Source organism: Bombus affinis, chromosome 10, assembly GCF_024516045.1.
Source record: "Bombus affinis isolate iyBomAffi1 chromosome 10, iyBomAffi1.2, whole genome shotgun sequence".
NCBI lineage: Eukaryota > Metazoa > Arthropoda > Insecta > Hymenoptera > Apidae > Bombus > Bombus affinis.
In genome coordinates this window covers 10,809,613-10,824,947 of record NC_066353.1, presented here as the reverse complement: position 1 = coordinate 10,824,947, position 15,335 = coordinate 10,809,613, and the positions used below count along the sequence as shown (strand labels likewise).

The following is a 15,335-nucleotide window of genomic DNA, read 5'->3' as shown; positions in this document are numbered from 1 at the left end:
GCAGCGCTTTCGATATCGGCGTAACCGGCCCAGCCCTGTGTCGTCGAACGCTCGATAAAGTAAGGATATTCCACTTGCTATTTATTTTCGGCTCGATAGGCAAGAAGAAGAATGCCGCGCGAAGCTTTTTCATTCTTGTAGCTGGCGGGAACGAAAGGTACTCGTAGAAAGGTCTTGGTGATGCAAGCTCCTCGTTCCATTGGCAGATGGTAGGAAAAGCTAGCGGATATTTGTATTTAGATTGACGATTTTTATGGATATTTAGCTGAAGAGAAGAAAATGTTTAAAGAGGCGGATGAAATGGGGGTAGCGGAACGGAAGTCAATTTTTGCGGGTATACGCGTAACTTCGTAGGATTCTCTGTTAAATACTTAGCGAGAAAGGAATAAATTCTGAAGGTACACGAACGTTGGCATAAGCTTAAACAACGCGACACTTTGCTCTACCGAATAGTTGCACGAGGATACAGTTTTCTTAAGTTGTGTAATTAAGAAAGAACGAAGAGAAACAAGTAACGAGTATAAGGATCAGAACGATGTTGATTTGTCACAAAAGGGCTAATTTCACCGTCTTCTATAATCGCGATAAATCTGTAGAAATGCTACTCTCCGCGTGTTTAAACGATCATCGTCGTGCGTAATGCAGACTCGTTAAATAGCAATTTAAATAAGTGGGCGAGGAAATGAAATAGAGCAAAAGGAAGAGACACGTGAAACGCGATAATATTGCTGCAACGCGGACCGTATCAGCTCGTGAACGGAAAATATCGAATATCGATTTAACCGAAGGCTCGAAACCTTGGCATTGAATTCACCAGCCTGGCTGCCTCTTTTGCCTTCGCTCTCTATCTCCTCTTTATTTTCCGGTACGCTTTTCATGCGTTCCGCTTTTTCTTCCCTTTTCATACGCGCCATTGTTAGACGAGACTAGACGCTCTGAAACTACTTTTCACCCGGGGGGCTGCAACCTACACGCTCACCGCTTCGCAATATCAGCCTATATTTTGTCGTTACGCCATTGTGGCCCCTGCTGCAGCTCACGAAACCCCGGTATCCCTTGTTTTCTTTTCACCTACGCTTCGCGGTTCTTCTTAATACCCGGGATCGTTTCGTTGCCTGGTCAGAAGGCTTGATTCCTGGCTTTTGTTTGCCACAGACACGATACAGGCGTTTAAACGATCTAAAAATTGGAGCGCCAGACGAAAGGGATAGAGAGATCGCGCGATAGATTCCTAGAGAGGTACGACGATGATTAATTGCGTCGTGACGATTCCGCACGTCACGGACCACCTGTTCCGATTTTCTCGCAGCGATGTGCCTTTTATGCGCCTCCTATCGTCTCTTCGTTACACGCGTTATGTTCGTCATCGAGAATCGATAAATTCTTCCCAAAAGGGAATCTACGCACGAGATTCTTTCACACGTAATGGATCACTCGCAACGTCAAGAGCAGGGTAGCATCTCACGGGTATTTCTTGCTCCAAAGAAAGGAACCACGAAGGCGGACAAAGGAGAACGCGTTTAGGAAGAACATATTTTTTAAAAATCGCGAACGAAAAGCACCGCTCTTCGATTCTACCTGTATCTTTCTTATTTCCGTAGAATATTCGCAGAGAGGTGAAATCTATCGCGTTGAAATTTCAGTCTTAGACGGAATTTAGTCGGTCGGATTTCACGCTCTCGCGACCTTTGTCGAACCACGTATTTCCGATTCTTCGAGTTTCGCAATGTTCGCGCAACGTCGTATCGTTAACGCGCCGAGAGTTAGCGGTTTCAGTCTCGTGATTTTATGTTTAATTTCTTTCGAGCGACTGCCTGTATTTAAAATAAAATTACTGTGAACGTGTGAAGCTTCTTCGCAGAACGTCTTCGGCAATTGCCTTGGTACTTTGCGATATTACTCGTTACGTCGCTGCCTAATCTTTCTCCGTTTTCATTATTCGCTACCTCGTGCCACGTCCTTCCTTTGCTTCGCCACTGCATGTAAACGCGTTCTACTCTCGACATTCTTTTCCGTCAAGCAACACGTTTCCCGTTGCTCGTGCTGCGTGTAGTGCAGTTCAATAATCGAACTAGCTAAGCCAGCAGTAAGAAGTAACGTAAGAAGAATACATCTCTAAAATTTCTATTACTCACTGTCGTCTCTAATTATTCGTTTGTGCAATCCACCTGTCTCAACGTATCGTTTCTCACTACGAACTGCAAAGGGTTAAGGGGGTGTCCTGAATTAGAATGTTCTGGAACAGCATTTCTTTGTAATTTTCTTTAGAAGAGAAAGAAAGAAATGAAGTTATTGAGTTTTGAACTATGGTTTTATATATATTTAACGTAATTCTTGACTGAAACAAAAAACCAAAAGGGCATTAAATTATTATATATTTTTCTTCTAGGCGAACTAAACAGCGGCGGGAAAAAATGTGAAGTTAAAAATTTTGGCGGGTTTAGAAAAAATGTTCTTTTGCGAAAAAGAAAGAAATAAACTTTAAGGTGCTATAACAATTATTTAAATAAACTTCTTTAGTTCACCCAGAAGAAAAATATATAATAATTTAATCCTTTTTTGGTTCTTCGTTTCGAGGTAGATCTTCCCCGCCGATTGAAGACTGCAGCGACAAGACGCCCATGAAATAGGCTTAGAAATCTGTTATAATCTTTCCCTTTTTTTAACTTCAAAAGAAATTTGTTTGTATTCGTTAAATATATATAAAACCATAGCTCAAAATTCAATAACTTCATTTCTTTCTTTCCCTTCTAAAAAAAATCCTGTTTTGAAACATTCTAATTCAGGACACCCCCTTAAAAATCACGGTCGAAATGCGAAGAAACGTATATCGAACCCATCACTAAGTAGTAGGATCGTTGGTAAAGTCGACGCCGAATACTCGCGACCTACTTGCCATCCATCCACCCGATACATGACACTCGTGCGAAATTTATTCGCAATTGCGAAGGCGGCGGACAGAAGACGAAAACAGGATAAGCTTTTTGGAGAATTCGCGGCACGAAAGCGTGGCAGATTACGCGCTGAAAGTTGCAGCCTAGCTTTGGAACAAGGTCCACGAATATACAATAACGAAGTAAAACCTAGTTCGCCAAAGCGTGTTACGTTCTCGCAGCTGAGCTACGCGTCTCGTTACTTCTATCCACGACTACGCTCTGTCGTGTCTTCTCGTCCAAGCGTACGTACAGTCGGCAACGAAAATATCGTTAGCGGGAACCGGCTACCAACGAAGCTTCGCTGAACGCTGGTTTGCCTGTGTCAAAAATGCAAATATATTCGTTTCCACCGTTTACTAAATGTTATTTCGTAGTAGAGAAAAATCCTGTACTAAACCGTACGCTCAACTTTGCCAATTTATTTATTAGAGCTTCGCGGGGCTTCCGGTTTTACACGTAGCTCCTTACGAATTCTATACGACCGTTTCAACTACGTTTACTTATCTCTATATAAGCTTTGCCCAACAATTATACTTTGGTAACTTGGTAATTGGCAAGGGAAATTGTGCGAAGCGAACTGTAATTCTATTGGATATTTTCGTAATGAACAAGAAAAAAGAACGAGAGAAAGACAATTTTGAAGATGTATTTTATTACTTAACCAGTTGGCTGTTTCTCGCGAGTATACTCGTCACGCGTAAAAAGTAAACAGAATTTGCTATTTAAATTTTAAGTATACAGCTGTTTCCTTTGTCCTCTGCGACACATTTTAGCTGCACGCTTTTCAAAGAGGTCGCAACAGCTAACTGATTGAGACAATGATGAAACGAAACCTCTAGTTTCTTCCGATTTTGCCCAATGAGCTGGATAAGACCTCCATACGATATTAACCCTAATCTAAACTAACAACGATAACATCGAGAATGATTAGGTTCCTCCATTCCCTAGCCGATACGGTCTCCGTATGCTCATCTATTACACCGTGTACGTACACCGTAGCCAATCTTCTTGCGAAGAAGCCCGCACTATATTCTTCCCGACGATATACGCAGATTTGCCGTTTGATTTAGCCTTTTTCTTCGCCAACTTTTCCTCTTTTCGCCTGTTGTTTGTCATCCCAAGTTCGAAGGTTACGTGTCCTTCTATTTTTTCCCAATAGTAGCGAGCAATTCGTTCTCGTATCGAGGCGATTCCCATTTTACATTTCGTGATAACAAATCGATCACGAAACTCTGTCGACGAACGCTTGAACATGACCGAAGAAGACAATTACCGGACAATCAATTATCAGATCATTCCATGAGTAAATTCAGTAAACAGACAGTCGTTGGTTTTCGCATACCAGACGAATGTAAAAAGTTGCCTGTCGGCGATCCATCGATGATGAATTTTCTCGTAATTCGTCGGGCCAGCTTCTGAAACTTTTCGCTTCAGTTTTGTAAAACTCCGATAGCGACGACTCCCGCCGTCCTAAACTGACCTCTTAGAAGAAAACCACGTTGCTTACGGGATGATCCAACGTACAAGTACGTTGTACAGTTTTGTACAGGTTTCCTCTACCATAGAACGTACGAATAAATAAAAAATAAATAAATTAAGCACGCGCGACACTGAAACCAATTCGACCGAACTTCGTCGATGCTTCTTCCCACCACCTGGCCATTTATTTTTGTCTCCGACTGTAGGTGTATCCGCGCTACGGTTTTTTAGCTTTTTCGCCATTGTTCTGCGTACACACAGGGGAATCCCCGCTTCGTCCCGACGAGCTGTTCCGTGTTTTCTTACGCCTCCGCTTTCTCTCTGGAGCCTCGCCGTGTTATCGACAAATTAAAAGCTCGCAACCTTCCGCGACTCTATACGCGTCATCGCGGCGGAATCAACGCGGAAACGCGATCTGGATACGATGGTGTATCGCCAAGAAGCGTAAGGATCGTTGGCAAGATCAAACGATCGTGAAATGTTTAATGCCGCAGCCGAGGGCCACGCCGAAGTCTCGTGCTGCGTGTTCTGCTAATTTCGACGAGCCACGTTATTACCGCGCGATCCTCGCGATCAACATGCACAAAATGTAAGTTTCGTTCTCGATCTCGTAGAGAAAAGTATGAAAATCCAGCGCACAGCTGAAGAGTTAAACGTCTTCTTGAACTGCAAAGGCTGGGTTAATTGTGATTTCTTGACACGTGGATATTCCACGTTTGTTTGCTTCTAAATTACACACGTTTACTTGTGTACTATTTAATATTAGTAATGGCAAACCTTGTTATTATCATTAAAGCTAATAATTATGACACGTAGACTGTATTTTGCCTATTGACAATGATATTTAATTTCTGTAAAATTACATTAATTACGATTAATCGTTGTACTATACGTTTTTCATTTTATACTGTTTCCAGCTATTCGAAATTTGTTGGTTGATCGACTCAATCGTTACGAAATAACATAAAAGGTCCTGTCATCGACGAATACTGTCGTGAATATCGAGGAATATAAACGCGTTCGTGATAAATCGAACGCTATGGGCTTTCATTAACGCTTTATGCTCGATGCACCGCTTGAACGAAAACGCGTAAATTAAAAATGTCTGTTAAAATATTGAAGGCTTTCCAAGCTATCAAAATCTGTCGAAACTTTCAAGACTTTCGAGCTTATCAAGACTCGCGCCACTTATCGGAACTTTCAAGGGTTGCAATAATGTTCGTAGTGATTCGAATTTTTCGTCGCGTCTAAACGATATTCCAAGTGTTTCGGATTCCATCGCTGACTGGATACACGAGCCCCAGGATGTTCCAGGCGAAAAATCGTCTACGAGAAAGAAAGAAGGGGAAGGGAGACGCGGAGAAACGAGGAGCAGCAGAAAAGAACAGAGCCCGCGTCGCCTGGAAAAAGAATAAGGGGATTAGTTTTAATTGGAACTAACGCGGCTAGATTCTTGCAAAAATCGTGGATAATATTTGCATTTATCCACGGTAACGATACCCGTTAGAAACTCGCTGGAATTTTTACAATGATTTAGACAATGGCAGTTACTTTTAATTTAACGCGCATTTTCATTTCTTCTTTTTTTTTTGTGTGTGTGTGTGACAGGATCAGAGATTTTTAGGTTTCGTTCGTTTCAAATCCTCTTGTACTTGTCTGGAGCGGTGTTATTACCTGAAAATTATACGTAGCCGAGTAGTAACGTGTATATGGATGGTACGCAACATGCATACGAAGAGTGAGAAGAGTGAAATGGAGAGGATGGAATGGGACGAACGAAGGGGATGATCGTGTTAGCGTGTTGCGTCTGGTACGTAAGGAATGTGCCACGAGACAATATAAAATCGAGTCTTGTTAAGTTGTATGCGCGAATGTTCGCGTTGTGTTTTAACTACGTCTACGGGCAGCGTGAAGAATTAATCGTACGATCGATTAAACGTGGTAGAATTGATAAATAAATATGAAATTATAAAATGAGATAACAAAGAATCCTGTGGATAATTTTGTGATCTTTCGTAACTTCATGATCGATTTCTATCTTCTCAAGTGAAAAGATAGACGTAAAATGAAACGAAAATAATTTAACCAATCGACATCAAAGGATTGCACATCTGAGAGCGCGTCTGTGACTTTTCGCTGCAGCATCCGATGCAGAGTAACATCTGACCATCGCGCAACCTCGAACTGCCTTCCTTAGGGAGAGACGCCTCGGGACGTGTTCAGAATTCGTCTCCGCCACTTCTCAACTCACGGAATAGATTCTGTTTCTTCTCTGTATTCGAAATTTGTAGCTCGATTCCAGCTACATATTTCGTAAGGTATTGCCGCACTTAAGGTTGCTTGGGTCGTTACAATCAATCGCATTATCTATTTAGAGTATTATAAATAAAATATCAGTTTAAAGCATAGTGGTAAATTAAGTATTGTATAAAAGCACAGACTGTTCTATCTACCAAAATTAAGGGACAATTTATTATCCGTCATTAACCCGGAATAAGTGGAGCGTGAAATATGCAAATGCTATTCCACGTGTATTCCGCGTTTATGTTTATTCATAGAGTTCTCAGCAGTTTTTACTTTATGAGAGAAAAAAGGGTGCATTACAGATGTACACCGGATATATTTTGTTCTCTGTGCCTAGTCCAACAAAAGATCATTGCGTGACACGTTTTATTATTTGAGAAAAATAAAGACTTGCGTAGAAAATTAGAATTTATTCTTATATTTATAATAAATTAAATATTATAATACGTTAATTAATTCTAAGCTAATTCTTTCGCGGTCAAGATCTACTGAAAGTACTTTCACCTCTACACGCTGACCTATCGAAACTACCGAATTCTTTAACCATTTCGTTGGTATAAGCCCATTTTTACCCGCTCCTATATCCACAAACGCTCCAAAGTGTGTAATGTTTCGTATCGCACCCGTTACTAATATGCCCGCGCTCAAATCATTAATACTGAGCAAACTCTTTCGAAAAAGAGGAGTAAGAGTCTTTAATCGTATATCCTCGTCCTTCTTCATAGATAAGCCTTTGACTATCACCTCCATAGTCGTCTCGTTAGTATCAAGCTTCTGAGCCAAACCGGCAAACCCTTCGTCAGCACACGATTTTACTTTTTCGATGAACTCCGTAGTTCCGAAATTCTCCATGTTACAATTACAATATTTCAAGAAACGTTCGGCTATTTTGTACGATTCAGGATGGATCCAAGATTGATCTAATAAGTTATATGTCTGCTTAGACTTCTTAGAAGGCTTGCGTTTCTCAGAATTATCATTCATCGAAGTCTCTGGCAATATCCTAATGAAACCAGCACATTGTTCGAACACCTTGTTCCCAATTCCTTTCACATCCAGTAATTGTTGCCTATTTTTAAACGGTCCAAATTCGGATCTCCATTCTATAATGTTATTTGCCCTGGATGCATTCAAACCTGCAACTCTTCTTAAAAGACACTGAGATGCAGTGTTCACATCCACACCCACAAAGCTCACAACCTCTGAAACAACCTGTAATCATTTTTATAGTTATTATCGAATTTGTCAATTAATTACTTTATCTTGAATCTTAAAGCTATTGAATTTTATATTTACCTCATTTAATGCCACTAACAATTGCTTCTCTGGTAGATCATGCTGATACATTCCCACACCTAAATGTTTAGGTTCTACTTTTACTAATTCAGCGAGTGGATCTTGTAGACGTCTCGCTATAGAAATAGCAGAAATTAAATTCGTGTCGAGGTCCGGGAACTCGGATTTTGCTTCGGGACTACAGCTGTAAATCGATGCTCCGGCTTCGTTAACTATCGTATACGAAACCTCGATCGATCCGAATACATTGGACTTAATTAACTTGTTTAGAAACATTTCAGTTTCTCTGCAAGCTGTAGCGTTGCCCAATGCTAAAACTGTAGCCTTATATTTCGTCACTAAAGCTACCAAAACATCGGCTGATTTATTATAAGATTCTTTTTCCTTTGTGTGTGGATAAATTACACCTGTTTTAAGTACATCACCCTGCTCAGAGATTACCGCTAATTTACAACCGTGCGAAAATCCTGGATCTATAGCAAGTATGGTCTTTCCTCGTACAGGTGGAGTAAGAAGCAACTGTTTAACATTAGTTACGAAAACTTCTATAGATGCTGTCTCTGCTTTTTGTTTCATTTCGCTTCTCACTCTACGTACTACTAAGGGTTTTATCAGCTTTGTATAAGCATAGTTAATGCTGTCGTTTAATAATTTGGAATGTAATATAGATGCTGTGATAGCTGCATTATATTGTTTATAACAGTGTGCTTTAAATTCCTTTTCGAAAAAGTCAGGAATGGTCATTTTTACATTAAGAAACTTTTGTGCTTCCCCACGATTAATAGCCAATATCTGATGAGGTTTAATGTAATTTGTATTTGCATTAAAATCATAATATGTTTCATACTTTCTATGAACATCCTTTTCTTTACTATCTGCAGATTTACTATTGGTTTTACATTCTGTAACCTGAATTGTTATCGCAGATTTGCTTTGAAGCTCTTTGACTTTATCAAATATAGTTTTATTCTTATTTATAATATCTGCTATAATATGTACAATTCCATCTATAATCTGTTGCTCAGTTTTTAATCCATCTTTAGTAGAATCGATAAAAGAAGATAATGGAGGTAGTGTTTGACCCTGTAACACAAAATCACTTACAGATCCCAAACCTAGCTCTTTTGCTCTTTCTGCTAAAGTTCGCTTAGATGTTGGCTTAAAGAAAGAATATATATGTTCTAAGTCGTCTAAAGATTTGGCAGATACAACAGCAGAATGTATAGCAGGAGACCACTGTCCTAATTTATCAATAGACTTCAATATAGTATTAGCACGTTGTTTGATAACTTTAGCATGATCGAAACTTTGTTTCATTGCTCTTAGCTTATCTGGCTCCATGCCACCAGTCATATCCCTCCTATATCTTGCAATAAATGGGATTGTATTTTCATTATCAAAAAGCTTTATAACATTTTCTGCTATATGTTTTTCAATACTGTTCACTTTGCTAACATAATCTTCAACAGTCCATTCTTTCAATTCTGTAGATTTTAAAGATATATCTTTTAATATTTGTTTAATATTTCCTGCATCAGAATTTTGTATTTCTTCTTTTTTCATCTTTGCATTTTTATTTTGTGTCTTTTTATTCAAATCTACTGATTCATTTGTGTTATCTATAAGTTCTGTTTTTATTTTTTTTCTTCCAAGTTTTGTTGTTATTTGTTTATTATTTTCACTTAATGAAACAGTTCTCTTGGTACTATTTGTAATTGTCTTCCTCTTTTTCTGAAGTGCTTTCGTGGGAACATAATTTTCATCATTGGAAACATCTGCAGATTCATCCTCAGAATCACTTGAAGAAATAATTATTTTCCTTTTTCGAGACACTTGTCGTATGCTCCTTTTCATTGTGACGTTTTTTACAAGTAAATAACAATATCTAAACTATTTAAGAAAATGGAAAATCCTTTCATAACATTTGGTAAATTAAAAAATTCTAGGTTAATTATTAAATGTACAAAACATTTATGCATATATATGTCACATAACTTCTTTTAATTTCTTACTTAACTATTAATAAGATTGTCATAAAAAACTAGTAAATCGCTGCACTCTACTTAATAATCAATCATAATAATCAATAGAATTTTCCGAACAAGTTCAAGTACATCTTCCAACTAACCTTTGAAAATGTGCCTTAAGTTAAGGCGCTTGACGAGTTCGTGTAATCGGAAAATTCTCAATATTTTTCGAGATTATACAAAAATTACAGATGACATTATGAAATTATAATGAATAACTTTTGTAATTTTTCAATTATTATATTTCATGCAGATTTAGTATAAGATTTCTTCATATATTTCAGGTGATTTTGCTATACATACTTAGCTAAAACCTTCATATTTATAAAAATTTGATAATTATTTCTTTTCTAAGGCACTTTACTTAATAATGATTTGTTTCAAAGGATGATTTACGTTTCTGTAATATTAAAAACATAGGAATTAAAATAAACATAATAATGTGTAATAATACCGGAATACAGCTACGTATTTTGATATTGTAAATTTTTATATGATTCAAATATATAAACAATATATCATGGCAGAAAAATTTCGATCGTTGATGAAAGTATTAAACAACGAAATAAATAAACATCAACTGTTTAATGCAACTACAAGAATTAGTAGCGTCACTGGAAAGGCACAAGAAAAGTTAAACAATATACAAAGTGCAGTTGCTGCAAAGTATGATGTTCTTGCAAAGGTATTACATTTTATTTATTCATTAATAAGTATAAAAAATTATAATGTATGTATGTTTAAATATAAATCATTTAAATTTATTCACTCCAGCAAATCAATAATGATTTAACAATAATTCAAAATGTAAATGGATCACAATTAGCACCAAGTCCGTTACCAAAGAAAGTTATAAAATGGTGGCAATGGTATCAACAAATAACAGGTTTGGACAAGGTTGAAATAGCCAAACAACAAGTGATCTTTGCGCAAGACAAGTTGTTCAAATGTCAAGATGAAAGAAGACAATTGAATCGTGAAGCAATGTTAATAAATGAGAAATTAAAGGAAGTATATTCGGAACTTATTCAAATTAAGAGGGATGATCCAAAGTACGTACAATTGACAATAGTGGAAAACAAAAATCTTCAAGATCAAGCAAAGATTATAACAGAGCTTAATTTGTTAGAGAAAGAGGAAAAAGAACATTTCACATTATTAGCAACTGCTATTAAAGAATATCATGATAGTCAAACAATGAATGCTCAAAAGCATAAATACTTATCTATTGTTGCATCTGCTCTATTAGCAGTCGTATCATTGGTAGCTTCAATAATATATAACAATATAAGGGTAGCAAATATTCAAAATATTTTATCTGAAGCACAAGAAAAGAATGAAAATGTGCTCAGAAATAGTTTTCTATCATTAGAAAGTAGTTTAAATACAATTCGTAAAACAATAGAAAAGAATAGCGAACCAAAAGTAGTCATGGTTAATGAAGAATTAGATAATAGTAATATTACAGAACTGCAAAGAGCTTGTGTTGTATTTGGAGTATGTATTGTTGGCATATATATACTGAGATCGGTAATTGGTTAAAGGTTACCTTTCAATTCATAGTAATGAATTTATTTGAAATAATTATTTAGTAACAGAGATTTATTCGTTTATCAATGTTTTATAAATAAATATATAATACATGTATATATTTAATTATATAGTGAAATAAAAAATACATTAATATATGCATTTAATTGGATATATTTTATGTTTTGTAGTATTTTATTCTCATGTTATTTAGTTGCTTTGCTTTTTGTATAAGAAACTGAGGCTATAATTTTCTCAGAAAAATACACATATATATTTTATAAATAAATTGATAAATAAATATGATAAACTGGGCAAATACAATGTGATATTTTTATATGGACAATCGTTTAATTTTTATCTGCAATAAATGATTTTATTAAAAATAAAGTGAAATTGTTAGGTGTTAAATATTAAGCAATTTAAATTTTAATTATCTGAATTATTTTATGTATTCCAGGATTTCCATTCCATACCATCTGGTAGCTTTACTTCAACTTTTCCTTTGCTCACTTCTGACCAATTTGTGCTTAACACTGTACCACCAGACTCTTGCTATATATGTAGAAATATTACAGTGTTAAAATCAATACAACATATTTGTCAAGCGCTTTTTGAAAAGAAATACTCACAAAAGATTTATTCATTGCACGTCTAACTTCATCAGATCCACTACCATATATCTGTTGGAATAAAGCACAGAGAGCAGCTTCTCCTATAGGCTTTTCTTCTGCTTCTTGTTTTTCAATCTCTTTCTCTAATTTATTCCAATCCCGTGTCTTTTTGGTAGTTCCAGGATTCTCTGGTGGTTGAGTTTCAGCTTGTAAAATTTCTTAAAAAATTTAAATCATTTTAATGTGACAATTCAAAGCAGGTTCTGTTTATACATAATATTTGGATCTTTGGTTTACCTTGAGGTATGGGTTGTACTGTATTTTGTGCAACAGGATTTCCTTCCAAAGTAGACCATGTAATTCCATCGTGTTTTTTCAATTTAATTTCTATTTTAGATGGATCAACTTTGTATGTACATTGATCTGGTATTATTGCATGAGCTAAATCTAACTCCAAGCTATATTCATTGCCTGATGGTAACTGGGCAGACACACTCAACTAAAACCAAACAAAGAATAAAATATACAACTGATATTCAACCAAACAATAACTACTTTCACGTAAATATGACCGACAAAAATACAAAATGTACTAGTTGAAAAAACATTATATATATCTTACACTTTCACAAATGAAATATTTACCGTATTCTTCTCGTAAACAACTTTGACATTTTGTGCATTTTTCGCAAGAATCGGAACTATAACATGACTTTCTGTTTGATACCAATCGTGCCTTATTTTTGGAACTGGCATCTGTAGACGTTAAAAATTTTTATGTTTCGTGTACAGTATTGATGTACTAACCACATTTCTTACTTTATCATTATTCACTGCTGTTGGAGTTTCTTCGTTACCCATTAGGTCAATTCTTCTCTAAAATATCAAAGACAGACCATTAAGAAATTTAACACAACATTCACATATATCGTACTTCTCGAAAGTTCATATGAATAGTATAGACAAGGAACATAATACAAAAGAGATGATAATCATAAAAGAGAGCATACTATAAGGTGTACCATCTTATCGGTTTAGAAAAATTGAAAAAAGATTTTGTTGTATCTGTTTTAGATTTTATATATATAGTAATAAATAGACTGTAGATTTTTATGCAAATTCATATTTTTGAGAATAAAAGTAAAGAAATAGAATTTCGGTAAAGTAATTCTGTAATTTGACTGATATGGTTGTGTTCTAAAATAAGTTTATTTGGATCCATGGATCTCTTAGAAATTAAGTCAAAATGGTTGGACTTCCTGTGAGATAAATGAAAAGAAGCCAACTTCCGGGGGCGCTTCTATGTTTTCATTAGTTTTACAAAATTTGATGTAGACAAATGAGAGGTTAAAAATCATAAATAAAAATCAAAGTTAAACAGTGATTGATAAAAATGAAAGAACCGTTCAAGGCAATTATCGATGATGTAATTATAGAACCATCCAAAGTTCAACCAATCATTGGTAATTGCACTTTTATTCATTAAGAAGTATTTTAATATTTGAAATAACTTGTGTGTAAATTATTTTTCGAAAAATAATCGAATTGTGAAATTATACTACTCTTATAATCGTAATTGCCATTTGTTTTCATTGATTTAATTCTAAATTACAAGTGATAAATAACTTGTTCGATTTGTCAATTTATAATTCATATATTACATGTACTCATTTTGAGAAAAAACATATATAATTGTTTTATAGTTAATTTTCAAAATGGGGAGCTCAAGGATGAGGAAGCCAAAAAAATGTCGTGTGGATTATTTTATGATCAAAACAGGAAGAAGACGATGCTGGCTATGTCAAATGGACAGATTGTTTATAGAGGTTATAAACCAGACACGAGCCAAGATTTGATGCGCAGTATGCTTGTTCTTCATAACAGAAGGACAGGGAAGGTAAGGTTGGTTCAGGTTGAACGTTGGCAAGTGACTCCAGTTTTAGAAAAACCTGCAGTGGAAGATAATAAAGGAGTTGAAGATGATAAGATCGCTAAGTTGAACAAACAGTTTGGTTCAAAGAAAGTGAAAAGGAGGACAGAGCAATACGAAAGATTAAAAGTGAATGTAGAATCTGTTAAAGAACAGCTTGAACAAACTGTATCTAGTAAGGAATTGTCTTTGCAAATGTTTTATGATATACGCATAATCTTGTACCAATTTTCCTAAGAATAGGAAATTAAAATTTATTCTCATTACAGATGTTGAAATTGACAGAATGGACTTGTCAATACAATTGCCAGATAATGAGTATATTACAAATACCATTTTACCAGAGTGTAATAGAGATGCAACTAATGTAAATGATGTATATAATATTTTTGATATTGTACCAAAAAGTAAATTGGAATCTTTGTACAATAGTGTTACAGAAATTTTAAATGGCGATTCTAATAATAAACAAGAGTATGTTTATTTCGAAAAATTACTATCTTTCTTTATTATTTTATTGTATACTAATATATGCATTTATTGCTTTTTCAGAAACTCAAAATTTTTCACTCGGACATTATATCATGTGAAATCTGATCCAGATAGTCTTAAAAAGGCTGCGCTGTTGATTTATGTTCAATCAGTTGCAGCCTGGTTAAATATGCCAATCAAGGATGCTAAAAAACGTGGTATTGAAGTTTGTTCAGCTTCTCAAGAAATTAATTCGCATATAATAGACACTTACAGTGTTCAGAGTAAACATGGGAGGTATGTGCACAGACATATAATAACCACATAATAAAAATGTTTAATAATTCAATAATTAATTTTTAATATTTTATAGAATGAGGCCAACCAGTGTAAAAGATAAGGGAGTAATACACTGTATGATCTTAGCACTGATAATTAACAACTTTACATTAGATTTGGAATTATTTGCAACCATATTCAGTCATCGTATGGGTCTAAAAAAAATGACAGACCTTGCTAGAATTGTTGGTGCTTTACCTAGCAAAGAGAACAAGAAACTTATTACTCTAAAAGTTCCATTGCCAGCAACAGCATCTGTTGTAAAAAAGGGAAGAAGGAAATAGTTATACATGGGTACAAATTTTTTGTGCCTGTTTTATAAACAAATTACATTTAATATTTGTTAACTTTGTATAAATCGAAACCAAATTTATATTTAATTGAATAAACATTCGTTTATTACAGTTCG

The 15,335-nt window shown here is 35.4% G+C and overlaps 4 protein-coding genes across 5 annotated transcripts; 2 read left to right on the top strand and 2 right to left on the bottom strand.

Annotated features, from left to right (window-relative positions):
- Positions 1–5,983: 5,983 nt before the first annotated feature.
- Positions 5,984–9,885, bottom strand: LOC126920836 (S1 RNA-binding domain-containing protein 1). Its single transcript, XM_050731644.1, has 2 exons — positions 8,016–9,885; positions 5,984–7,931 (listed from the first exon to the last, which is right to left on the bottom strand). The coding sequence occupies exons 1-2, from the start codon at positions 9,867–9,869 to the stop codon at positions 7,158–7,160; spliced, it is 2,628 nt and encodes an 875-aa protein (XP_050587601.1). The 5' UTR covers positions 9,870–9,885; the 3' UTR covers positions 5,984–7,157.
- Positions 9,886–10,176: 291 nt separating this feature from the next.
- On the top strand, positions 10,177–12,127 carry LOC126920865 (mitochondrial potassium channel-like). 2 transcript variants are annotated; one of them, XM_050731731.1, is made up of 3 exons: positions 10,177–10,326; positions 10,398–10,727; positions 10,817–12,127. In XM_050731731.1, exons 2-3 carry the CDS (start codon positions 10,536–10,538, stop codon positions 11,582–11,584), a joined length of 960 nt encoding a protein of 319 aa, XP_050587688.1. In that variant the 5' UTR covers positions 10,177–10,326; positions 10,398–10,535; the 3' UTR covers positions 11,585–12,127. The 2 variants fall into 2 exon arrangements, with proteins under 2 accessions (XP_050587688.1, XP_050587689.1); XM_050731732.1 differs by having other exon boundaries at positions 10,179–10,326; positions 10,429–10,727.
- LOC126920873 (protein SGT1 homolog) lies at positions 11,731–13,173 on the bottom strand. Its single transcript, XM_050731752.1, has 5 exons — positions 13,006–13,173; positions 12,832–12,942; positions 12,484–12,685; positions 12,205–12,404; positions 11,731–12,127 (listed from the first exon to the last, which is right to left on the bottom strand). The coding sequence occupies exons 1-5, from the start codon at positions 13,045–13,047 to the stop codon at positions 12,020–12,022; spliced, it is 663 nt and encodes a 220-aa protein (XP_050587709.1). The 5' UTR covers positions 13,048–13,173; the 3' UTR covers positions 11,731–12,019.
- Positions 13,174–13,395: 222 nt separating this feature from the next.
- On the top strand, positions 13,396–15,330 carry LOC126920861 (uncharacterized). The gene is made up of 5 exons (XM_050731728.1): positions 13,396–13,649; positions 13,890–14,291; positions 14,386–14,590; positions 14,669–14,884; positions 14,961–15,330. Exons 1-5 carry the CDS (start codon positions 13,580–13,582, stop codon positions 15,208–15,210), a joined length of 1,143 nt encoding a protein of 380 aa, XP_050587685.1. The 5' UTR covers positions 13,396–13,579; the 3' UTR covers positions 15,211–15,330.
- Positions 15,331–15,335: the final 5 nt, after the last annotated feature.